Source organism: Lagopus muta, chromosome 1 (assembly GCF_023343835.1).
Source record: "Lagopus muta isolate bLagMut1 chromosome 1, bLagMut1 primary, whole genome shotgun sequence".
NCBI lineage: Eukaryota > Metazoa > Chordata > Aves > Galliformes > Phasianidae > Lagopus > Lagopus muta.
In genome coordinates, this window is record NC_064433.1 from 4,240,084 (window position 1) to 4,263,384 (window position 23,301).

At 44.8% G+C, this 23,301-nt stretch overlaps 1 protein-coding gene across 2 annotated transcripts in view; it reads left to right on the forward strand.

Annotated features, from left to right (window-relative positions):
• Nucleotides 1-3,023: 3,023 nt before the first annotated feature.
• Nucleotides 3,024-23,301, forward strand: part of LOC125688165 (store-operated calcium entry regulator STIMATE-like) — a 31,652-nt gene continuing 11,374 nt past the window's right edge. Inside the window, exons 1-4 of one of the 2 annotated variants that reach the window (XM_048933830.1) lie at nucleotides 3,024-3,231; nucleotides 14,119-14,167; nucleotides 14,723-14,818; nucleotides 16,818-16,939. In XM_048933830.1, coding sequence (XP_048789787.1) covers nucleotides 3,123-3,231; nucleotides 14,119-14,167; nucleotides 14,723-14,818; nucleotides 16,818-16,939 — 376 coding nt within the window. In that variant the 5' untranslated portion in view covers nucleotides 3,024-3,122. The remainder of the gene's footprint in view (nucleotides 3,232-14,118; nucleotides 14,168-14,722; nucleotides 14,819-16,817; nucleotides 16,940-23,301) is intronic. The other variant, XM_048933832.1, reaches the window with a different exon arrangement.

Consider the following 23,301-nt stretch of genomic DNA (forward strand, 5'->3'; position numbering starts at 1 on the left):
AGGTTTCAATGCAAGTAACAATTGTTTAGCAGAATTAACATTTTTATTACGACAGCCCCCCTTCTTCCTCTTTCCTCATTTTTACTGCTGAGTATAACACCCTACAGTATGGGTTTAGGTCAGCTGCCCTGGCCTCACTTCATAGCTCCTCCTGCACAGGTTTCTTCAGGCTCTGGCATACCTCAGATTTACCTCATCTCATCTTCTGACACATTCTTGTCCTGTTCTGTCTCTGCTCTACTCTTCATAAACCAATTTTACTTGCCAGTGCGGCCTGGCTAATCCTTCTTTAAAGAGAAAAAAAATATAGTAAGTATTTTCTGTGGTTTCCAGTATTTGATTTTTTTCCCTCTGAGAATTCAGAGATTTACTCCATCCTTCCTTTCACATGCACAAAATTGCCAGGATTGCTTTTTGCATCCCTTACTACCTGAAACTACTGGAGTGTCTTGGCTTTTTTGATTGTAAGTATACAACCATCATCCATATTTCTGTAAGATCACAAAGACAGACCTCTCCAGACTTTTATCCAACCAAGGCTTTGGGAAAAACAAGTGATCCTTTCCCCCTCCCTCTCCCAATCGCTCTCCCTCTACCTTTTCCTCTCCCTTTCCAGATTCAAATGGGTTCCTGCACCTCTTTACCTCTGTAGAGAGATAGAAATCCTTGGGGGGCAAAAGGTATGGGGACAGCTGTGGGACATCTTAGTTGCCATAATAATGTAACAGAATTTAGGAGTCAGAGCCCACAGACTCTACCACCAACGCAGCCAAGCCTTAAGAGCTATTTGCACAGGTTTTAAAAGTCCAAGTATTTTGAAGTGCAAATCATGCTTTTGGTAAACCAAGGCTGTGGTTTCACAGTAAAGTGTCAAGTACAAATAACCACTAAGGGATTGCTGCCCCTCTCTGCAATGAGGGGCAGGAAGGGGTGAAATCAGGATTTTTCTCTTCATCCCTTTTATAGCCTGTGTGTTTTCACACATACTGGGCTCTCTTGTAAAAGTTTCAGCATTTGAAAATAAGGCTTCAGATAACTTTCCATTGCTGAGTGGAGCAGCGGGGAGAAACCATCACTGCTGGCTGGCAGGAGTGCAGAATGCACAACTGGCGAGAGGGAGCCTTGGGAAAGCCTTCCTTTGTACACACACACACAGTCTGCTGATGCATCCCAAATACTGTCTTTGATGAATAATTTGCAGGATATCCATAGAAGATGAAATTTTAAGAAATATCCATCTAGTTCAAATGTCTTGAGTGTGTAATACTTGGGCAAAAAGAGCCTGAGGCAATTCCCAGGTGAAAAATGGTCATCCAGCAACCAGTTCTTGGAAATGGTTCTTCAAAAGCTGCTGAGGAAATGTGAGAAAAAGTAAAATGTTGGAGCCAAAGTAAATCTGTGTTAAGATACACATTGCTTTATAGATGCTAGCAAGGTGTTCAGCTGGCTTATGTAATAATATCAGCCGTAATATTTCATTTAGAATTTAATATAAAGGCAACTGATTGCAAGACACAAACAGATCCACCAATCTAAAGGAATTAATCTTTTTATGAAACTATGTTGCACACATGAAATCAGCTGAAAATGACTTAGCAAGAACTAGCTTCCAGCTTGCTGACTGAACTCATGATTAAATCATGATTAAAGCTGGTGACTTGAGCATCTGCCAGTCCACAGTTTGGTCCCCCCTTGAAAAAAGGAGGGACTATTTCTGGCAGGGGCTATTTCATCACGTTGGTACCAGGAGATGTGTGGACTCAGATGAGGAACAGTTCCCATGATTTTCTTTAGTGCCTTGTAATGTTTACCACTGACTTTAAGGCTATTGCTTGGAGTCATATGATGAGATTTGCAGTCCGCTTGGTTTTGTAGCTGAATGCAAGTTCCTGTGTCTTGAAGTCAAGGAGGAAAACTCAGCCGCATGACCTCAGTTCTCTCAGAAGATAAGTGTACTGAAAAGAAATAGAAAATGAAACCTGCCCTCTGGGGAGGAGGCTGTGGAGGGGGAGGGGAATGGTATTAGGCAGAGCAGCAAGTTTGAGGCAGCAGTTTAAGATACTGACCCCATCGGTAGACCCTGATCATTCTGTCACAGATAGAATCCCCCCTGATTCCTCCTGGGACCCCCACCTTCCTCCCTGACTTGGCACCCAAAAAGCCTCAAGAATGCTCCATGTCCTTTCCATCCCTGTACCTCCAAACCCATCAGGACCCTCATTCACTCTCCCCATCTCAGCACATCAAGCTCTCCTGGGATGTCCCCAGTTTGGCACTCCCCATCCTCAACAGAATCCCCAGCTCAGCACCCCAAACCCCACTGGGACTGCAGCCCAAACTCCCCATCACTGCACCACAAACTTCACCGGGACCCTCCAACCTCAATCCCCAAAGGGATACCTGTACCATTCCCTATCCTGGCACCCCAAACCCTACCAGGACCTCCTCCAGCCTGGCACCCTGATCCCTAACAGCATTCCCCAAACAACTCACTCCATCTTAGTCTCTCAAACCCCACCAAGAACCCCTCAACCTGGCACTTCAGACCTCAACGGGACCCAAGTCCAAACTCCCCATGCCAGCACCTTAAACCCTGCCAGGACTGCCACAACCCAGCACTACAATTCTCACTGGGATGCCCTCCCATCCCAGCACCCTAAGCCCCCAAGGACCACAATCCATATTCCCCATCCTGGCACCCCAAGCCCTAGTGGAACCCCCAATATCTGATACCTCAACTTCTACTGGGACATCTACCCATCTTCCCCATCCCAACACTCTAGATTCTGCCAAGACACAAGCATAAATTTTCTATCCCGGCACCCCAGCCACCACCAAGTCCCCTCCAGCCCCACCCCTACTGGACATCCCTCGAGCCCTTCCCATTCCCAACCCTAAATCCATTCCACACCCACATTCACACTCAGTACTATTCCGGTACCGATCCCTATGCCCATCTCCATCCTTATCCCCATCACCACTCCCATTCCCACGCTCACCCGCGTCCCTCCCCATCCCACCCCCGGGTGTGGCCGCCGGCAGAGGGGCGGGGGCGCGGAGCCGCTTTGTAGGCAGCGGGGCGGTCGTGTTCCGTTCCTCGCTGCGCTGCGCTCCGCCCGGTCATGGCCGCGTCCCGTCCGACTCAAGGCTGCAGCAGCGGAGCGCTGCTGGGCCGCTTCGGAGTGCTGCTGCAGGCATTGCTGGCACTGTGCGCCTTCTGCACGCTAATGTGTGAGTACCTCCGTACCTCCGGGCTGTTATTAGGGCGAGGTTTCGGGGGAAGCTCTTTGCTTAGAGAGTGGCGAGGCACCGGCACGGGCAGCCCGGAGAAGTTGTGGATGCTCCGTCCCTGGAGGTGCTCGAGGCCGAGCTGCACGGGGGTTCGGCGACTTACCGTTAGGCTGCAGCTGGGGGGTTGGAAGCGGATATTCCTTAACAACTCAAACTATTCTGCCAGATAACCCTTCTAGTTGGGTATCGCAGCCCGTTTGCCGGCACTGCTTGGAGCTTCACGTTGCTTTTAATGATTATTTTTTTTTTTTTCTCCAGACCTGTAGGAGAAGGGATGGCAGCAGCTCGCAGCCGGCAGTTAGGGCGCCAGATGCTCTCTCGTAAAACTGTTGTTCCGAGCCTTTATCTGATGGTAATGAGGCACCGCGGAGTCGCGGCTCTGATGTGCGAGCTCAGTGGCTTAGAAAATTTTAATGAAGGGTGGAAGCCAACGGTGTAGGCAGGAAGAATGTGACAAAAAATAGGATGGGCATCAGGTACGGTGCTGCTTGGTTAGAATAATAGCTCCTCTAATTGCACTGTGATGTTGTTTTGCTTAACTTTCCCTTAAAACGTTTTTTGGGTTGAGTGCTGTTTGCTGGGGAGGGATGGTAATAAGAGAAAGCAGTGAGAAGAGGTGAGGGCACTGATGCTGCAAGACTTGAAAAAATCATTGCTGCTCTGCCCCAGCTGTGCAGTGCTTGGAGCACCGTGGGTGCTTCTCCTTGGGGTTAAGTGATCTAACAGAAGCCTCAATCTGTTCTCCTTTTTTTAAAAGCCTGCAGTAATTAAAGCTTCCAGTTGAGTTGAGAAGCCACATGTCTTGAATCTCTGTGCTGCCTGGACTCCAGTGTTTAATGCCGGTCAGCTTGTGAAAGCTGCAACAAGTTCTTCCTGTGGCAGCTGATAGCTTTTTCCAGTGGGAGTAATGACATTGCAACACTTCACGGCCTGTATTTCACTGAACATTAACTGTAAGAGCAGCCTACTTTGTTGTTTCTGTTGTGTTTTTTTTTTTTTTCTTTCTGTTCCTGTAGTGGGGGAGGCTATGTGTTAATTGACCCATAAACCACAGGGGATACCTTGTGAAATAAAGGGTATTAATTATCAAAATACTCCCACAGATGAAAGCATGGGCTCAATTATTTGCCAGCAGTAGCTAAGAATGTTGTTCTCCCCCTGATGCAAGAACTAATATAGTCTTGCAGAACTTCCTGAGTTGGAAGGGACCCATCAAGTCCAACTCCTGGCTTCACACAGGACCGCACGGGCAGCTCAGTGCCGTGCCCACTGCCCTGGGCAGCCTGTTCCATGCCGACTGCCCTCTGATGCAAAGCTTTTCCTAACTCCCCCTGCCCCTTCCCTGACACAGCTCCATGCTGTTCCCTCAGGCCCTGTTGCTGTCACGGAGAGCAGAGCTCAGTGCTGCCCCTCTGCTCCCCGTGAGGAGCTGTGGGCAACCGTGAGGCCTCCCCTCAGCTTCCTGTTCTAGGCTGAATGAACCCAGGGACCTCAGCTGGAGAATGAGGATGCTCATGTCCAAGGATATGAAGAGCAGCTGAGCATGCTCTTGGTTAATTAGGGAAAAATCCAAAAGCTCTTCTTGAGTGGTTTCCTTGTGAACCTGCTCAGTGGCTGAAGATGAACCCCTAGATGTGAATAGGTTTCCAGCCCTAGACTCCTGATGGTAGATCATCCCCTGGCTGCCCCTAATTCCCATCAGGTGTTCTTTATCTACACCTCCTTTGCATACTCTCAGGTTTTCTGTTAGGGCTGGCTGTGTGCAGCCTCTTTAGCCCACTGTAGCTGTAATTGGTTTAACAAAGATTTTGTTAGGATATAACATGCTTTAAGGCTTCTTTTGGGAGTGGCCTATTCAGCTGAAAGAAGCCTCCTGGGGAAGAAAAGGCTGCAGTACCTGGATAGTGGTGGTTTGCAAACAGTGTATGTAGGGGAAATCAAACTAATGCTGATGTGGTGTTGGATAAGGCTTTGCAGGTGCTTAGCCATGGAATGTGCTCGCAAGAGCATGGTCTACAGCAGGATGGATATTTTTATGTTGTTATAAGAAGAGTTTGTGACTTCATGTTTCTTTCACTTGGGGCTACAGGAAGCCTGAAAAAGAATATGCAAATCTCAGGGAAAGTGGTAATGCACTCAAACAGGCTGCCCAGAGAGGTGGTGGAGTCACCATCCCTGGAGGTGTGCAGGAAACATGGAGCTGTGGCACTGAGGGACATGGTTTAGTGGGCATGGTGGGGATGGGTGGGTGATTGGAATAGATGGCCTTAGTGATTCGATGTGGATCTGTGACATGGAGTGTGAAGTTTTAGTAGAACAACCCACTATGTTCTTTGAGGCCAATTTCACCTCTTGCAAAGGGTATTAGAAAGCCCTTTAGATCAAAGGTTCATGAGGAAGAAATAGTGCTTCGTTATAGGATGAAGGGAGTGATTGCTCCCCACTGCTCCACTCTGTGTTTTAAATGGGTCCTCCATGTGGTGTAAGCAGGATCCACAGGTAGATGATGCCCAGCCTAATATGGTTTAACTTGGAGAAGAGAAAGCTCTAGGGAAACATTGCTGTGTCCTTGCAGTGCTTGAAGGGAGCTTATGAGCAGGAGGGGGAGCAACTTTTTATATGGCCTGGTAGTGACAGGACAACAGGGAATGGCTTTAAATGGAAAGAGGAGAAACTCAGGCTAGATGTTAGGAAGAAATTCGTTATTTGGAAAGTGGTCAGGCACCAGCATGGGTTACTCAGAGAAGCTGTGTGTGCTCATCCTTCAAAGGGCTCAAGGCCAGGTTGGATGGGATCCTGGGCAGTCTGATCTGGTGGTTGGTGACCCTATGCGTGGCAGGGGGTTGAAACTGGATGGTCTTTAAGCTCACTTCCAACCCAAGCCATTCTATGGTTAGGATCACCACTATCACAGCACTGAGGAAAGTATTTGTTGGAGCTTACAAATACTCTAAACGACTCTATCCTGTCTTTAAGGCTGTAGTCAAGCTCCTCTGCAGTGTTGTGCAGGGCTTGCTCTAATTTAGTAATCAAATGAGAATCAGATGTGATCCTTCCCAGCTGCCTGCTCCTTCCAGAAGGACACTTGCTAAGAGAATTAAGTTGTGAACACTTGGTTCTGCTGCCTCTTTTTTCCTTACAGCTGTGGTTGGCAATCTAGCTTCCTGGGCAAGAACTTGTCCTTGGGGAAGCTGTGATGTGGATAATTCAGCAATCCCATCTGAAGTAGTTGTCAATGCGTAGCTTTTGAGTGAATTTTGCAGTTGCTGCATGTGATGTGAGGGTTGCTGGAACTTGTCACGTGGACACCAAATCCCTTAGAAAGAGAAGACAGAGTCTTGAATAGGTATCTTAGTCATGTTTTTCCTTTTAGATTAACAGGGGGCAAGTGAAACAGATCTGGGGAGTCATTTAAAAACATTTCTTTTCTGTTTACCTCTCCTCCTAAAGCTTTTTAAGCAGCCTTCTGAGCTCTTGAATGAGGCTTAGGAGCATCTGTGCTATGGCAGTGTTTTGTGGTTTGGCTCAAGTGGTTGGTCCTGAGGTAGGACTGTGGAATAGCAGCTCGACCATAAAAACAAACAGTAGCTCTCAGCTGTGGAAGGAAATATTGGTAAAATCATAGAATGGCTTGGGTTGGATGGGATCCCAAAGATCATCTCGTTCCAACTTGGACAACTCTGCCTTGGGCAGGGTTGTCACCCACCGGATTGGGCTGCCCAGGGCCTCATCCAATCTGTCCACGGTCACTTCCAGGCATGGGACATCCACAGCTTCTCTGGGCAGTCTGTGCGAGTGGCTCACAATCCTCTGTGTGGAAGGGCTTGGATTTCCTTATACTGAGGGGTAGGTGGAAGGAATAGAACTTAACTCAGAAGGGTTCTGCCCTATTGCAACTCAAATCTGTTGCTGCACATGCTTTAGGTTGCTGCACTGTTCTGTGCTTCAGAACTATCTTACATGCTTCCCATGTGGTGTTCCAGCTTTTACGCTGAGTAGATCTAGGAAAAAAAGTGGGTTGAAGTGTGCGTGTACATCAGGAAAGAGAACTAAATGATAGATCACTGGATCTGTGCAGACTTGCATTCTGTTGATTTTAATAAAGCTGTCCAGGGCATGAGAGTACTACACTGCCATGCCTGGGATGGGCTATGCTGACTTTGCTTCCTTTAACATGGGAACATGGCTGTGTTTGATTTGATTCATTATACTGAAATAGGGACTTTACCACTCTCTCTTGTGGGGAAAAATAAAACCACAAAGATTTACAGCCTGGAAGAGGTGTGAAGCACAGGGCTGTGACTCTGGTAGTTTGGGTCTGCATGTAGGTTTGCAAGTTAAGCAAGAAGCTACATATGGCAGGACTCCTATGACTTCTTTCCTTCCGCTTCAATACATGTGAAAACTGGCTGAGCTTGAAAACATGCGTTGTGCTTTGTAAGCTGGAAGGACCATGTGGCATTTAATGTGCTTCATTAAGCAAAGCACAGCTTTCTATGGAGCTTTTGAATCTGAGTTGTTGATTATGTTGACCTCCTCTTGGATGTCACCTTCTGAGCTGCTAAACCAAGTGGTGAAAACTGTATGCTAAATGATGATTGGGAGGAATAAAAGCTGAGGATGTTCCTGCTTGCTGGAGGAACAAATGGGTTGGTTAGGCTGAGAAACAACCAGGCAAAGCTTGAGCTGCCAGAAGTTATGTGAAACCTATGGGCTGTGAAGCACCTCATGCATTGTTGGATGAGTTCTGCTGCATCTGGTGGATGATTGATATTATAGGTGATTCTTAACTCTTGTGCAAGTAGGTTTACAGGGGAATTTTGTCATTTCAAAGGGTGGAGAAAATAAGCCTTTAGGGAGGAGTCTGTTAAATTTCCAGTTGGTTTATTATTTGGCATTTGTGAGAGAACTGACAAACTTCATGTTTGGAAAAAAAAACCTCAATTGCGTAACTTCATTTGTTAGATGTTCTCTTAATTACATCATGTATTGGCTTTAAGATCTATGCTTCAAACATGGGTATGCTTTATATTCCAAGGCACTGATCTGGAATCTGGAGATGTGTTGTGTGTAGAGCCTCTGTTGCCTTTCCCAGATGGAGTTAGAACAACCTTTCACTTAGAGCCCAGTCCAGGTCTCCAACACCTCCTGGTCAAATGGAGCCTATTCTCATTAAGTGCATATGACTAATGGTTTCATCACAAAGTGGTTTATGATCACTTGGTACTTGAAGGCTTATGTATGTGTCAAGCTTTGTTTTAATGACCATATAAAAGTAGAAGCTTTGTTACTTATATACAGTAACCATACTTATGTGACCTGAGGCAATTCCTCTTCACTCAGTGTGAAGCAAGCAAGCTGAAAGGTCGGACACCCATGCTGTAATGGCAGACATAAAAATTTGTGTAGAAATAAGACATGGGTACTACACTAATTGCATGAGGTGGAGCTTGAAACTGAATACTGCATGACCTTTACCTGAGCAATTCACGTTCCCTGCTAGTAGGATGCTTTAGCTGAGCAAGGTGGGTGATGGGCTGATACTGTTGCTTTGAGAGTTTCAAAGCCTGTCTTGCGGTGGGCTTGTGGGTAACTGGATTTGGATGAGGAGTGGGAATAGATGGCCAAAAGATCCTGGAGAGGAAAGGTACTCAAGTAATTTTGCTTTGGAAACAGTGGAATTATTCCTTTCTGTAAGGTTTATTTGCATAAATCTAAAAGCTCTGGTATGTGGCATTGTGCAGGATTTGGAGGTTTTGCAGAAGTCTGCTGCTTTGAGTGCCTGAACCTGCTACTGATACACATTTCTCCTGCAATTTGGAGCACTCTGTGCCAAGAGAAGCTTTTCTCCTCTAGAAGATACTGCAAAGTAGCCTGGCAATATCCAGATACATTCAGTAGGAGCTGGTGCCATTTTGTATTTCCCTGCTGCCTCAGGTCTTCCAGACTCAGAGATAATCCAGAGCATGTTTGCCCTTTGTTGTATATAGAGTATTTAGCCTGTTTTGTTAAAGATGTACATTTTTGAAGTCTTGATACAGCAGTGTTTGGGAAGGAAGCTCCAAACGTGTATCGTGCAAGTGCAAGAATACAGGTTTGTAGTGTCCTCCTCCTCAAACTAATGATAGATGTGCTGCTGAGCACTGCTCTGTGTTGAGGTGGTGGTGTTCTGAGCTTTTCTGTCTTGCTGGCAGTGTGCTGGCTGCTGCCTGTGAGCAGTGACTGCTGCTTCCTCCCATTGTGTCTCCAGTCTGAGTTGCTGTGAGCTCACGCTAAAAATAGTGTAGCCTCCACAGCTTTGGTCTCTGCATGTTGCTTTCTTCCTGTCTGGGGCTTAGAAAAAGCCTGAGAAAGGGTGTGTCCTGCAAAATAGGTTGAAATGTGTTACTGGAGACCCTACTCACTATAAATAAAGTGGAGGGTGGCAGAGGAAGAGCATTTCCTCCATAGGACAGTAGCTCTGAATCCTATTCAGTAAGGCCAGAAATCAGGTGGTTTCTGAATTTCTTATTACAAAAATAATCTTCCTGATTTCATAGTAGGGCATTTCTACTGGGGAAATAAGCTTCCCCATGGTTTTACAGAAATTTTACTTAGGAGTCTGTTTTGCTAATCTGTTTTGCTGCTATTCTAGCTAATTCTGCCTAAATCAGGGGTTTATTTCCATGAAGAATAACAGGCAAATGTACATGTGCACTGATGTCTGAACGCAGTGCATCATCAGTGGGGGTGCTGAGAAGATGCTGCATAAGGAACTGCTCCACTGCATGGGCAAGATGTGAGGAACAATGGAAGAGAATCTGGAGTTATGCAAGTATTAATTATAATTTGGAAATTAATTACTACAAAAGTAGGCTGTAGGGCAGTACAGCTGGAGTTCCATAACTCCAAGGAGCTATACATATCTAGGGCAGACAAAGCTGTTTCCATCTCACTGCATCTGGAAAACACCACAAACATACACTTTCTGTTACCCTGCAAAACAAAAGTTGGGAAAAAATTAAAAGGGAGGGGGGCTGGATCTCACTGAGGTCATACCTTGTCATTTTCTGACTCCTTGCAGATCTATAAGTACTCTTCTGCCAAGTGGATATATTCTTTTTTTTTTCTTTTTTTACATGGGTTTCTATTCAGATGGCCAAATTCATCCTAGTCTGGAGATCCTCAACAAATTTAAAGTGTCTGTGATCTTCATTGTCTTGACTGAAGAGGAAGGGTTTGGGAGCATTTCGTTTCCTGCCTTGCCCTTTCTTGGCCATGAGCAAAAGGCATTTCTCTCAAGTTGCCGTTCATGTTCCTTCCCTTCTGCTGAACTTCAGGGCTTTTTGTCTGCTGTAACTGGAGCCAAGTAGGAATTAGTGTTAACTTGTAAGGACACCAATTCAGGCTGACACCTGAGATTATCAGCTTGATCTCTTTAATGGGATATATGTGTTTGTTCATTTCCAACCTGTCTTTTCCTGGGATGTTTTTGTCCGTATGGATTGAACTCTACCACAGTGTGGCTGAGTTCCTTGGAGCATCTTCAGAGTTAGGTGTGAGGCTTCCTGCTCTAGAGGATTGTCTTTGAAGCCTCTCTGAAGGAAATGTTTCTCCAGTGAGCGATTTCACAGCTGACATCCTCTCACTTTACCATTCAATTGAAACTTAGAAGACATCACTAGGAATGTGGTTGAAATACCTATCAGTGAAGGGGCAAGTCACACAGAAAGAGCCTGCACAAGCAGTCTTCATCTTCCTCCATTTAGCTCTATTACACAGATCTTTAGCTGTGAGCATGGGGAGTTCTTGATTTAGTATTGTCTTCAGATGGTTGGGGATTTTCTCCCTTCTGTCTTGTGCACCTAGAGACATAGAATCATTTGAGTTGGAAGGGACATTAAAAGGCAGACCACCCAGTCCAGCTCCTCTACAGTGAACAGGGAAATCTGTACCTGAGCAACTTCAGAATATTCAGAATATCCTGGTCCAGCCTGGCCTCTTGCGCTAAACAATCTTAATAGGTTACAGGTGCTAAAATTCAGATCACAATTTCTGTTTTCATTACCATGCATTTGCAAGCACAGCTTGTCCTGTGGTAGATCAGTCCGCTATCAAGATTTGCCAGAGCCATGGTTGCAGATCCATGCCTACAGCTGATGGAAAGCTGAGTGGCCTCAGTGAATAGAGATTTCCTTTGAGAAGAGCAAGAAGAGACTTGAGCTGTTTCCCAAGCCAGCTGAGCTTGAGTATCCGCCCAGGGATCTGTGCATGCCCTGGCTCAGATCCCCTGCAGGGAGACGTGGAGGAGAGGAGTTTTATCAGTTTCTTGACATTTCAGAGACCTGGAGCCATTTTTACGTGGATTTGAACTCACCCTTAACCTCTGGGTCATGGCCACTGAACCACTCTGCTGCCTGTTCAAGCTCCGGTGATCTTGGCTGGCTTTCTGGCTTAATTCAGAGACAGCCTGATGCAGCTCTGTGCAGTTAATGCCCTATTAAGCAGTTAATTATTTCTCTATAATACTAGCTTTTATCTTTAATACAACAGTTTTACTGTCTCTGATAATTGCACAGACCCAGATAATTCTCTTAAATCTAATGAGGCATGACAAGCCATGTTCAACAAGGCACCACGCCATTAACTTCTTACCTCTTGTCATCTTATCACACTGAATTACTATTTCTAGCCTGTGTGGCTGTGGATACATGTATGTCACTTCTCATTAGGACAACAGTAAAAATCATCCCTGATGCTCTTGTGATTCGGCTGGTGGTCAGCTTGGTGGCCTGTAGAGCCATTCTATGCCATAGGGAAGTTTTTGTACTCTTTGCTCCAAGTTTGTTAGTTTCAGCTTAAAGAATTCTGGCCTCTCAGCTTTGTTAGTCCATGGATTTATTTTTTATTTATTTATTGTGGAAAGTGAGATGTAAGTGCTTGTTTAGATGTGCCTGAAGTCCTAGAGTTGAAGGACTTTTTTCTTTCCATGTGTCACCTTGTCATTGTGCCAGTAAAAGGTACAAAGTTCCACTTAATTGAGCATCCAAGCAGGGGAATTCCTAGATCTTTTCAGGCTGGATCAGGCAGGAATTTCCCTGGGAAAGCAGCCCAGAACTGTTTCTTGGGGCAGATGGTTGGGCTCCAGTTGGCAGGCTGAGTACTCGAGTACAGTGAGACTCACCCAGTGCATCATTTAATTACTGTATAGATGCAAGACAGAAAAGAGCAGTTTATTGGGAGTAGCTGCTTCCAGCTAGTGTATTAATTTTTTTCTTCCCAGCCTTTACTGAGCTTGTTGCTCTGTTGGTTGATCTTTCAGTTAATGGGTCTGTGAAGAAGTGTAATCTAGAGCTGGATACCAAATATGTGTTTGTTCTGGTGTTTGGTTAACTCTTGAAGTGACAGAGTAAGCTACAGAGCTCCAGGAGCGAAGACTTGGTGATGATAAAGTAGATAGCTGGTGGTCTGTTTGGGCTTCAGCAGCCTTTTAGAGCACTCATCACAATGACCTGCTCAGTACTGGGCAAATCTGGGCGGTGATGAAGGGCGTAGGGACTCATGCTTCTAATGCATACCCTTGAGATAGCTTGTCTGGGGAGGCTATACGCTGATTCATACTTGTGTGTTCTGTAGCTTTCAGGCTCTAGGTTCCCCTAGATGGCACCATCAAGCAGCTGCTGTGCTCATGTCCTAGGATGGAGCGTCAGGAGTAGCATTGAATTAGTTTCTTTTTGCCTCCGAAAAAAGAAGTCACAGATCAGTAGTTTTAACTCTGAATCCTGTTCAAGCTGGTAGTCTTCCAGGAACTGATTGTGAAAGGTCAATTCCCCGTTTACATGGGGTTTTGAGGCAGCAGCTGTAATTGCAGAGCCTCTAGACTTGGATGTAGATGCTAGCAGCTATCTCACAAAGCAAAATGATGCTACTGAATGCCCTTTTATTAATTAGGTTGGGGGAAAAATATAGTGAGGAAAATCTCTCCCAGGTCTCCTTGTTGCAGGGCACTGATATCTTAGGTTTAAGGGAAGAAGACTTGGCCAGGTAGGTGGAGCTCTGTAAAACAAATTCCTAGTTGGATTGACAGCAAAGCAGTAAAAACAACTTCTGTGTGCACGATAGCACTAGGAAGCTATTAGCAGCTCCTATTTGGGCACATAAAAGCCACCTGAATCCAGGGAGAACATAAATCTGTGGAACAAGCAACGTGGGACCCTTGGAGATGCTTCTGCAATGCTCAGAACACTGTGAGCAGAACAGAGTTTAAAAATGAAAAACAAACTTAGTGTTATCTGCAAGTAGTAATTATCTGCAAGTAGTAACTGTGATAGAGAGCTCTGGAGGGTCCTGGAATGGAGGACTGGAGTGTCTGCAGAGACTGAACTAATCTATATGCAGAGGGACTTCATTTAAAGTATTCGTGTATCTCTTAATATCTCGTGGTTGGTGGTACAGAAACCACATCCCAGACACAGCCAGTGAACATGCAAAACGTGTAATAAATCAGTGTTCTAATAGTGTCTCCAGTTTGTTGGCATGAGCTTGGAGCCTTATCTGTTTGCAGTTTGGTCCTGGCACCTTTATGGTAGGGGTGCTTACTGACTGCTGTTCCTGTGAGCTGCAAAGAGGTGATGGCTTTACTGTGCCTCTGGAGTCCAAAAGCATGATGGACTACTGGGGTACATGGTTTGAATATCACTACCATAATTCTGATTTGCCTGGAAGAATTATCAGGGCTGGCAGATAGTGATGAAACCTCCCCAGCTTCCCTCTGGCCACTTGATAGGGAATGGAAATACACATCTATTCAGCCCTGATGGTTAACATAATCTTTAATTTTCTTTGCAGTAAAACGATTTAAAGAACCAAAAGAAGAGAGGCGTCCCTGGAGGATATGGTAAGATTTTAAATTTGGATGTTAAAAAGCCCATGTACCTCCAGTATTTCTTCTACCAACAATCTTCATGGCTCTGTGACTATTCTATTGGTATTTAGTCTTTAAATAAAATGCTCTGCTGCTACTTCCCAAGACAAATTTCCTAAAGCAGCTGGTACTCCCTAGAAGTAAATTCCCTCCCTAGCTCCTCTAAGAAAGCTTGGTTTCACTGAAAGTGGTTGATCCAAGAGGTTATGGTCCTCTCAGATCTGCTAACACAGCTGCACATGGGCTGTCTTTCAGACCAGGTCAAGTTTTGGTCTTAAATTCAATTAAACAGATAATTACATCTGATAGGTTGAAGAATCATATGTACGGCCAGGCTGGCTTGCCAGTGTTAGCAAAGAAAAGCCTCTGTCCCCTGGCTTTGGTTCTTCCCTTAAAGTAATTTGGAAATGAATGGACTTCCCTTCTTGGGTATCAGAAATGCTTCTTAAAGGAAAATGGGCCTATGCCCAGCCTTTGGCTGACCTCTGCTGATGCTCTAGGAAACAGATCTTGCTTTTTTCTTTCCAGGTTTTATGATACCTCCAAGCAAGCAATTGGTGCCCTCTTCATCCACTTTGCCAATATTTTTCTGTCTGATCTCACTGAGGAGGACCCTTGCTCTCTGTAAGTACCAAAGGCACTTCCATTCACATCCCACATCTTGAAAAAGAGGGAGGAAACCAACCGGAGAATGTTTGGTTTCCACCATATATGGCTGGCTATTTAAAGTACTGGATGGATACTAGAGAAGTATGCTTTGCTCAGTGTGGTTGAAGGCCCTTATCCAGCCTGGATAAAAAAGCTCCAAGAAAAAGGATGTTTTTCTTGGAACTTCAGTTTTACCTACCACATGCATTCATGTTGTCCTATTTTGAGGCTATGTAAATTAGGCTTGGAATTTAACAGAAATGTATCTGGAGTAATCCAGACCAGACAATTTGCAGCTACAATTCATTTCAGAACTAGGTAAAGTTGATTTTTATGTATCCCCTTTGAACTCCAAAATGCTGCTCAAAACTTCCTGGCCTATCTCCTTTGTTTATGTTAGAATGCTGCACTTCAGTGTTTCTTTAAACAGCCACAAGTTTGGCTGGGACTAAATGTAACCTCTAAAATGATTCATGATTGCTTTTAAACTGATGTTGTTTGAAAACAACCCCGTTTATGCTTATGCTGTGCCCTTCAGTTTCTCCTAACGTGCTTGCCATTTTCCTGGTCTGCCTGCCTTGAATACTGAACTGGGCAGAGCTCTAAAATCATGCCCTTCGGTTCTGCTGCTCTTACGCTATGCATCCTGCCCAGTATAAACTGCTAGAGTCCCCTGTTTTATTGGGAGTGCTCTGGGAACTCTAAGAAGCTAGTTTGGGGAATCTTAATGCCTTTTCTTTAAGTAGACATCAAAAGCAGATTGGTTTTTTTTTTTGTTTTTTTCCAATATCTTTATTCAGAAGTGATATCAAGCTAGGGAAAGGAAACATTTGTTCCTGTGCTTGGTGGTGTTTTCACACTGTAGAAGTATCTGACCTATCGCTGCAGGACAAGATTCCAATAGCACAAAATTGGCCAAAAACATATGAGAGATTTTTCTGTGAGGCTCATTAAAATACTGAGCCCTGGATTAGAGATTGAACTTTGCAATCCCAAGAAGGCTCCTGCAGATCTCCTGTCTCTCGCACACTTTCCAGTGAGGCTTAAACCTCCAAAGTTGCAGAGCAAGTTCATCAGGCCTGAATCTCCTGATGGGGATGGATTTTGCTGCTGGACCTGCAGCAGAAACCCCAAACTGGAGGCTTTCCAGAACCCCAGAGTGTCTGCTGTTGAGCCAGGGATTGTTACCTCTCCTAAATTCTTCTGCCTCTTGCTTTGCTTCCCTGCTCATATAGCATTTTACACCTGCTCTACAGAAGTGAGTTTTAGCCTTTCCTGTGGAACACTTATGTTGTCCAACAAGTTTCAGTTTTCTGGTATAGAATTCTGAAAATGTTTAGAATCATTAACATTGGAAAGACCACTGAGATCATTTAATCCAATTGCCAACCTGTTACCTCCATACCTACTAAACCATATCTCTCAGTACCATATCTACTCTTTTGTTGAACACCTCTAAGGATGGTGAACTCCACTGCCTCCCTGGGCAGCCTGTGCCAATACCTCATCACTCTTTCTGAGAGTAAACTTTTCCTAATATCCAACTTGAGTCTCCACTGGTGTAATTTAAGGCCACTGTACCTGTGTAGTTATGCTTCTATGAAACTTTGGTTTTAATTTAAGAACAAAAGGTGTTGTAAATAGAACCCTCTCTTTTTTAGGGAGTAAACCCTAAGCTACAGTAACTCAAGTAGTATTTAATGCTGTGTGAATAAATGAGTGGTGCCAGGGAGATGGTGGAGCCTCCTTCCACTGCTGATCAGGCTCTTAAGCTGGTAAGGCTATTGGTAAATTCAGTAATGTTGGCAAGGAAGGAAAGCTTGGACCACTAAGTAAGGATTTGAAAATCATAGTTTTTGATAGATTTCCATATTTTGAAGATACATAGTGAAGCTTGTGTCATATAGACTTGAACACATACAACTTGAATTTGCATTTGGAAGCCTCACAAAGAGATCTTTTCCTCTGTTCCTAGCTACCTTATTAATTTCATCCTCGATGCCACGCTGGGGATGCTGCTGATTTGGCTTGGTGTGAAGGTGGTCTCCTGGGCTGTGCAGCGTCAGAAGTACACATATCTTGTCTTTGGAGAATATGGTACGTGTCTACAGCTCTGCACAAAGGTGACTTGTTTTTTCTCCTCTGTGAAAGAAGAAAATGGCTGGCTAAGGAGAAAAACATGAACTTCTATTCTATTACACATGAACTTCTACTTCTGTTATCTGTCAATAATCAGCACTACTGAATCATTAAGGCTGGGGGGGGAAAAGAAACACTAAGATCATCTAGTCCAATTATCAACCCATCCCTGCCATGCCCTTAGTGCCACATCTGCCCTTCTCCTGAACACACCCAGGGGTGGTGATTCCACCACATCCCCAGGGAACCTGTTCTAATGCCTCACCACTCTTCCCGAGAAGAAATTTTTCCTGTTATCCAACCTGAACCTCCCCTGAATGTTAATTATGTTATATTTTGGGGGCATCACTACGTTGTGGTAACTGCTGTTGTGTTAGTCATGCTTGGGCACAGAAGATTGGTGATAAAAGGTTGAACATGTCCTGAGGTATATGATCCCACGATGACGATATGACAGATTATGGTGTTTGGATGTCATAGTGGTTTTCTGTAGGGCTCTGTTGTGGGGGTTTTGTTATTGACTTCCTCCAGCCGCTTCTTGAAATGTTCTTTCAGTTGTCTTGAGCTATGGTAGGCATCGACAGACCAACAAAACTGGGTTATCAAGTGACATGTTTTCCCCAAATTAAGTTTTAAAACGTAATTTTTTCATTTAAAAAAAAAAAAAAACCTCTTAAAAGTGCACATAAGCTTGTCAGCCTCTGCTTTGGTTCCTGTTTCAAGAAAAGCCTTTCTCCAAAAGTCCCACTAGAGGGTAGCACTTCTCTTCAGGAGGAGAGCAGTGCTTCTCTGCTTCTCTGCAGTGAAGGCAGGAGTTAACCCATTAGGCTATTTTGTGTTAGTCTTATTTAGGAAGTACACATTCACACGAATAACTTTAAGTCTTTATGTCATTAAGTCTATTCTAAGGGTAGTGACGTTCCTCTGTATTCTTTGAAGCGGGTGAAACTTAGACCAAAGTGGAATTAGTGTGGAGACAACACTGAATTCTGAGTTTTAGCTGAGACTTCTTTGGTGCATAAGAGAGGGAGTGCTACACCTGCCTGAATAGGTTTCAGCACAAGGTGGAGGGGGTGGTTGGGTTTGTGAGGTGACTTGTGGCTAAAGCTGAGAGTAGTTTTAAAGGCTGCAGTGTTCTAAAGTCATTCAAATGAGGCAGCAGAGGAATAAATATTCCTGGTTCAGGCATTGGTGCATTTTCACTTTATGAGCAGTGAGTACTCAAAGCCCAACTGCAGTCATCCCAGAGCACTGCTACACATGCCACGTCTGCAGCTGAATGGAAGCAAGAAAATGTTAATGCATATTGACAGCTTTAGCCTTGCAGAGCAGTAATGAACTTCTTGAGCTGAAGTTTCTGTAGACTAAGCCAACCTTTGAGGAGGGAAACAACTTGCTCCTCCAAGGAAATCTTGATTTTGTTAACAAAAATGTTTCTGCTGCTGTTTGAATTTAGTTTTTGAACTGGTGATTAAATCTCATCCACCCAGCACCATTCTTGGCCAGAACCACTGTGATGGAAAAGTCAAATGGTAGTCAAATGGCACGTCAAATGAAATCTTGCTGCAGAGCTAAGAACTCTATCCTCATCTCTGCTGTCAAGTAACCTCCAGAGTGATTTGGAAGATGCTGGCAAACTCTCCACAGTTTAATACAAGCTTCAGATTCAGTTTCTGGACTGATTGATGTACCAGACTTGCATTGTTTTCTTCAGTTATCCTAAAGAGGAAAAGTTTCTCCTGCTGTTCTGCAGAGGAAGGTGGGCAGTATACCACATAAACACCAAATCCATGATGCAGACAGAACCTACGCTGTTCTCTCAGGCAACCAGCTGTCCAGAACTGGCTGTTTAAAATAGATTATTCTCATATTTCCAAAAAAAAGTGGGAGACACCCATTCTGAGATCAGTCTCTTGTGTCTTAGCCAGAGGCTGCTGAGGCCAGAAGTGACCTGTTTTTAGCTAGTGGAGAGTCAAAAGTTCCTATACCTTTATGTTCCTCCATCTTTGCCCAGAAGCTCTTTGGATTGTCTTTAAGCATAGGAAGGTAAATTTGGAAAGGCTGCTGGCTCTTCTGGAGGTGCTTGGCTCCTGAGAATGAAGACTAGCAAAGTTCACTCTTCATGCTGGTTCAAGTAGGTTTTGAAAAATGGTGGTTGATAAACTTCAGCCTCCAAACTTCAAGTCCTTCAGCCTCTTCCCAGTTCTTGTGGCTATAAGAAGCTTGCTGGGGGGAAACCTCTTGATGGCTGCAGCATCCCTGCTCTGTGTGTGTACCAACTCAAATACTGAAGTACTTCTAAAATAATACTTTAAGGAAACAAACTCTGTCAACTCATATTAAGGCATTTTTGCAGTGAGTGAGTCAAATGCTGAAGAGCAGCATCATGAAATGGTGAGAAGAAGTGGATATCTTGGCTTGAAAAGTTATTCAGGGAGGCAGGCTTATATAGGAGCATGGCTGTGTTTGCTAACTGTTCTGTTTGATGCCTTGTGTTCATTTGCTGTCCAGAAATGGAAAGGCGCTTTGCTTGGAGCCCTCTGAAGTCTGTTTAATGGTCTGTTGAACTCCACTGGTCAAACTCAGTTACAGCAGAATGTGCTTTGTGCCAGCTGCTGAGTTTAACTGAGGACCTGTGTAGGCTGCTTTTGGCCCTGCTGCGGTGGCCTACAAAATTTCCATAGTAAATATTCCCATGAACCGAAGCAGCCAAGGGAGCTGGCTGCTAATGACTGAGGAAATACTGCTGAAAATAGCTCTAACCTAGGGGACTGTTTTGTCCTTAGCATGCAATTCAGATGCTTTACCAATATTTCTTGCTTTCTTTACATAGCATCGAGAATTACACAGATACTTTTGTCCTGGAGGTACAATTTAAATATTCTTCACTGAGTTCCTATCGACTTTCCCCATCCCCACCATCTAACCCAATACAACTTCCAGTATTTTCAAACGCTCACTTTTCCTCAGCCTCCCTGAACTCTCTGCCCTGGCTATGGTTAAATATTTTCCCACCTGCTCAGTACATGTATAGTCCCTGGAAGCCTACAAATAAAGCTGTCTGGCACTAACACGTGGACCTTGACAGCTTGGTACATTAGACAGCTTGGATTAAAATTAATCCTGTTGTATGGTAACATGTCAAATACCTCAAGGAGTGCTGCTTTTGCTCTGTAAGCAGTTGGGCTCCCACACACAAGCAGAACATGAGCTGTGTCTGTGAGGTTGCTGCAGGCACTGGGGATCCTAGGTCTGTTTTAAAGGGGTGATGCTGATGGTGGGATAGGGTGCTGGAGGAGAATGGTCAAAATGCAAAGCGTGCATCCTTTCCACTAGGACTTGCAGGGCAAAGATTTGTCCTTGGTGCAGGGAGCCACTCAGAGGGAGCATGATGTGGCTTTCTGTAGCACATCTGCAGAGATCTTTTGTGCCTGTTCTGTTCCTTACATAGAAAGGGAAGTTTTGCTTGCAGCAGAGGGAGGGCATTGAATTGGTTTCTGCCTCCAAGGAGCAAACTAGGTTTTGTTGATTGGCTATCCTGTATGGCAGAAACAGCTTTGGAGGCACTCACCCAAATCTGCTAGTGGAAACACCTGATACAAAATCATAGTGGTCTTTCCAACCATAATGAATCTAAGATCATCTAGTCCAGCTGTCAACCCATCACCACCATATCAGGAGAATCTCTCACATCCATGGACTGAGGGATTTCTGGGCAGTGCTTGGCTCACTGAAGACATTAAGTGGCATCTAAGGATACTCCTGGCCTGACTTTCCCCATCCCCGCCATCTAACCCAATGCTGGCTGTAGGAAGCCAGCATCTAAATGAGCACCCTTGTGTCACTGGGATACCTGGATGCTGGAGAATAACTGCGCAGACACCCTGTGATCTTTCTGCTAGGTAATGGCAGTAAAGGCATGTAATTCTGTGGTTTGGGATGCATTCCTGTACAGAAACATCCCATGTTCTGAAAACAAAGCTTGGAGTCTTAAGAGGAGAACAAGGTTCCAAGACAGTAGCAACTTGAGGCTGCTGAAGGTGATAGAGCCGATGGCCACATCTGACCCATAGGTCTGCAGGTCTCTTTGCAAATCCTTCTGTTGTTTAATCTGGGCTATTGGAAACTCTTACTGCAGAAGAGATATGCAGCTGCTGCTTTAGGTGATGCAGGAAGGATCAGAGTGAGAAGCTGGATATTTGATGCTCCAGAGGTGGAGGCACCTCTGACAAGGTGAGGTCTGGTGGGTAGTAAGGAAAAAGAAGGGTTTCTTTAAGACTGAGAGTGAGGGAGGAATGATTTAGGTGAGGAAAGCATTAAAGATAGGGGTGAATCTGCCCCATGCTGGATTAGGCAGCAGATTGTTTCTCTTACTGTGTACATCTCAGCCATGTTAGCCAAAGCTTATCTGAATGATGGAGGGTTAGGGCTGTTAGGTGCACAGTATGCAGAAGTAAGATCTATAGCTGCTTGTGATAATGAATGGTAGTGACCTACTGCCAAAAGGGTGTGAGGGAGCAGGCATTTTGGAGGTATCTCCAGCTTGCTGATGCTTTTGGAGAGGGCTGAAACATCGGAGAGAAGTGTGCTGCAGGTGTCACTGCTACCACTGTGGGACAGCTGACGTGCAAAGCTGTGCTGTCAGCCCCTGTTTCCCCATGGGGGATTGACCACAACAGCTGATGACACGGAGCAAAAGGCAAAGAGTTCAGGAGGGAGACCATGGGTATGTTTGTTTTCCTGTTGTGTCTGTGTGTGCTCTGATAGATGATGGTAGCCTAAGGGCTTATGAAAGGATTGGTTGGTCTGGGGATGTCAGGCAAAAAGCCCCACTAGGCTCAGCCAGTGCTGAAGAAGAGTAGATACCAGAACTTATCAGGAGAGGCTCCAGGAGCAGTAAAACCTCTTTGACCCCAGCCTTTAACTGCAGACTGCCAACGATGCTGCACAGACCACCCATCCAGCTGCTGCCTGCCAGGGAGTGCAGATGTGTGCTTTCCAAAATCCTCAGTGCTGGTTGCATTTGCATGTAACTTCCCAGCTCCTTCTCCATGTAGTTCCTGCTGGTCTGGCTCTCAGCATCTTGAAACCACAGCTTCCACTTCCTTCTCTCCCCTCTTCAGTTGTGGCTTGGGCAGTTACAAAGCTGGAATGCAAGGTGATCACATGGAGCTCTCTGGCATAGAGAGACAAGCTGGATGCCTCTGTTCTTAGCAGTGGCTTTGCAAATATTTTGGTACATTGCTAACAAATAACAGGAAGGACAAACATGCACGCAGACCTGTTTTTGCACTCCCTGCTAAGCAGATTCTCCCAGCGCTGGACTTGGTCAGATAGCAGCTCTTAGTAAATCCTGGCCCGTGCTGCTGGTTTCTGTGACCAAAGGTATGCATGATGATTTGGATTGATGTTTGCAAACTACTTGTGTGGGCTTCCCTTGCTGTGTCTCAGCAGCACCGTGCAGAGAAAAGCTGGGCAGAGCTCCCTGTCTGTTGCCATCCAAAAGCAGCTTGAACATCTTGCACAAATGCAATTCCAAGTTCTGGCCCAATTCCTCTGGAAGTAAAGTCTGCCAGCAATTATCTTTATCTTTGGATGGTAAGAGGAAGTGCTGCATTTTTTCCTAAGCCAGATACAGCAGCTCAGTTCTGCAGGCCCAAGGTATTCTGATGACCTGGGAAAATGATAACTTGCCGGGAGGGTACTTTCAGATGGCTGAAGCAAGCACATGTAATAGATACAGTGCCATTATCACTGCTAGCAATACAAATATGCTTTTTTATTATTACTTGGTAAGTACTTCATTGGAAGCATTCATATTTAATTAGCATTGATTTTTATTTTTTTTTTAGTGGGTTGCTGTAAAACCTAGGGGGATGGAGCCACTGTCTCTTGCTCAGTGTCACATAACCATTTGTTCACTCAATCAGCAAAAGCATAATTTAGTTGAGGACTGAAAGCTTTTGTCTTACATTGAAATCAGTGACCAGAAACTTTTGGAAATTAGGCAGGTAAGATTTGGCAGGGGAGTAGCTTGGAGGTGTAGAAAAGGATCTGTTGTGCAGTGCTTTGTTTGGGGGGTTGGAGTGGATTTTAATTCAGGAAAGATTATCAGTCTGAAACTCTGGTCCATATGGAACAGGTTTTTTGTGAAGTGTTCCTATGAGCTTATTATTCCATAGAAATAATGGGGAGGAAAAAATGGTGATGGGGTGAAACTTTTCTTTATAGAATACTCTAGGTTTGCTAAGATGAAGAGAAATGAAGTCTGTGGTACCTTGGCAAGAGGGGCAAACCAAGCTACTAATGTTCCAAAAGCA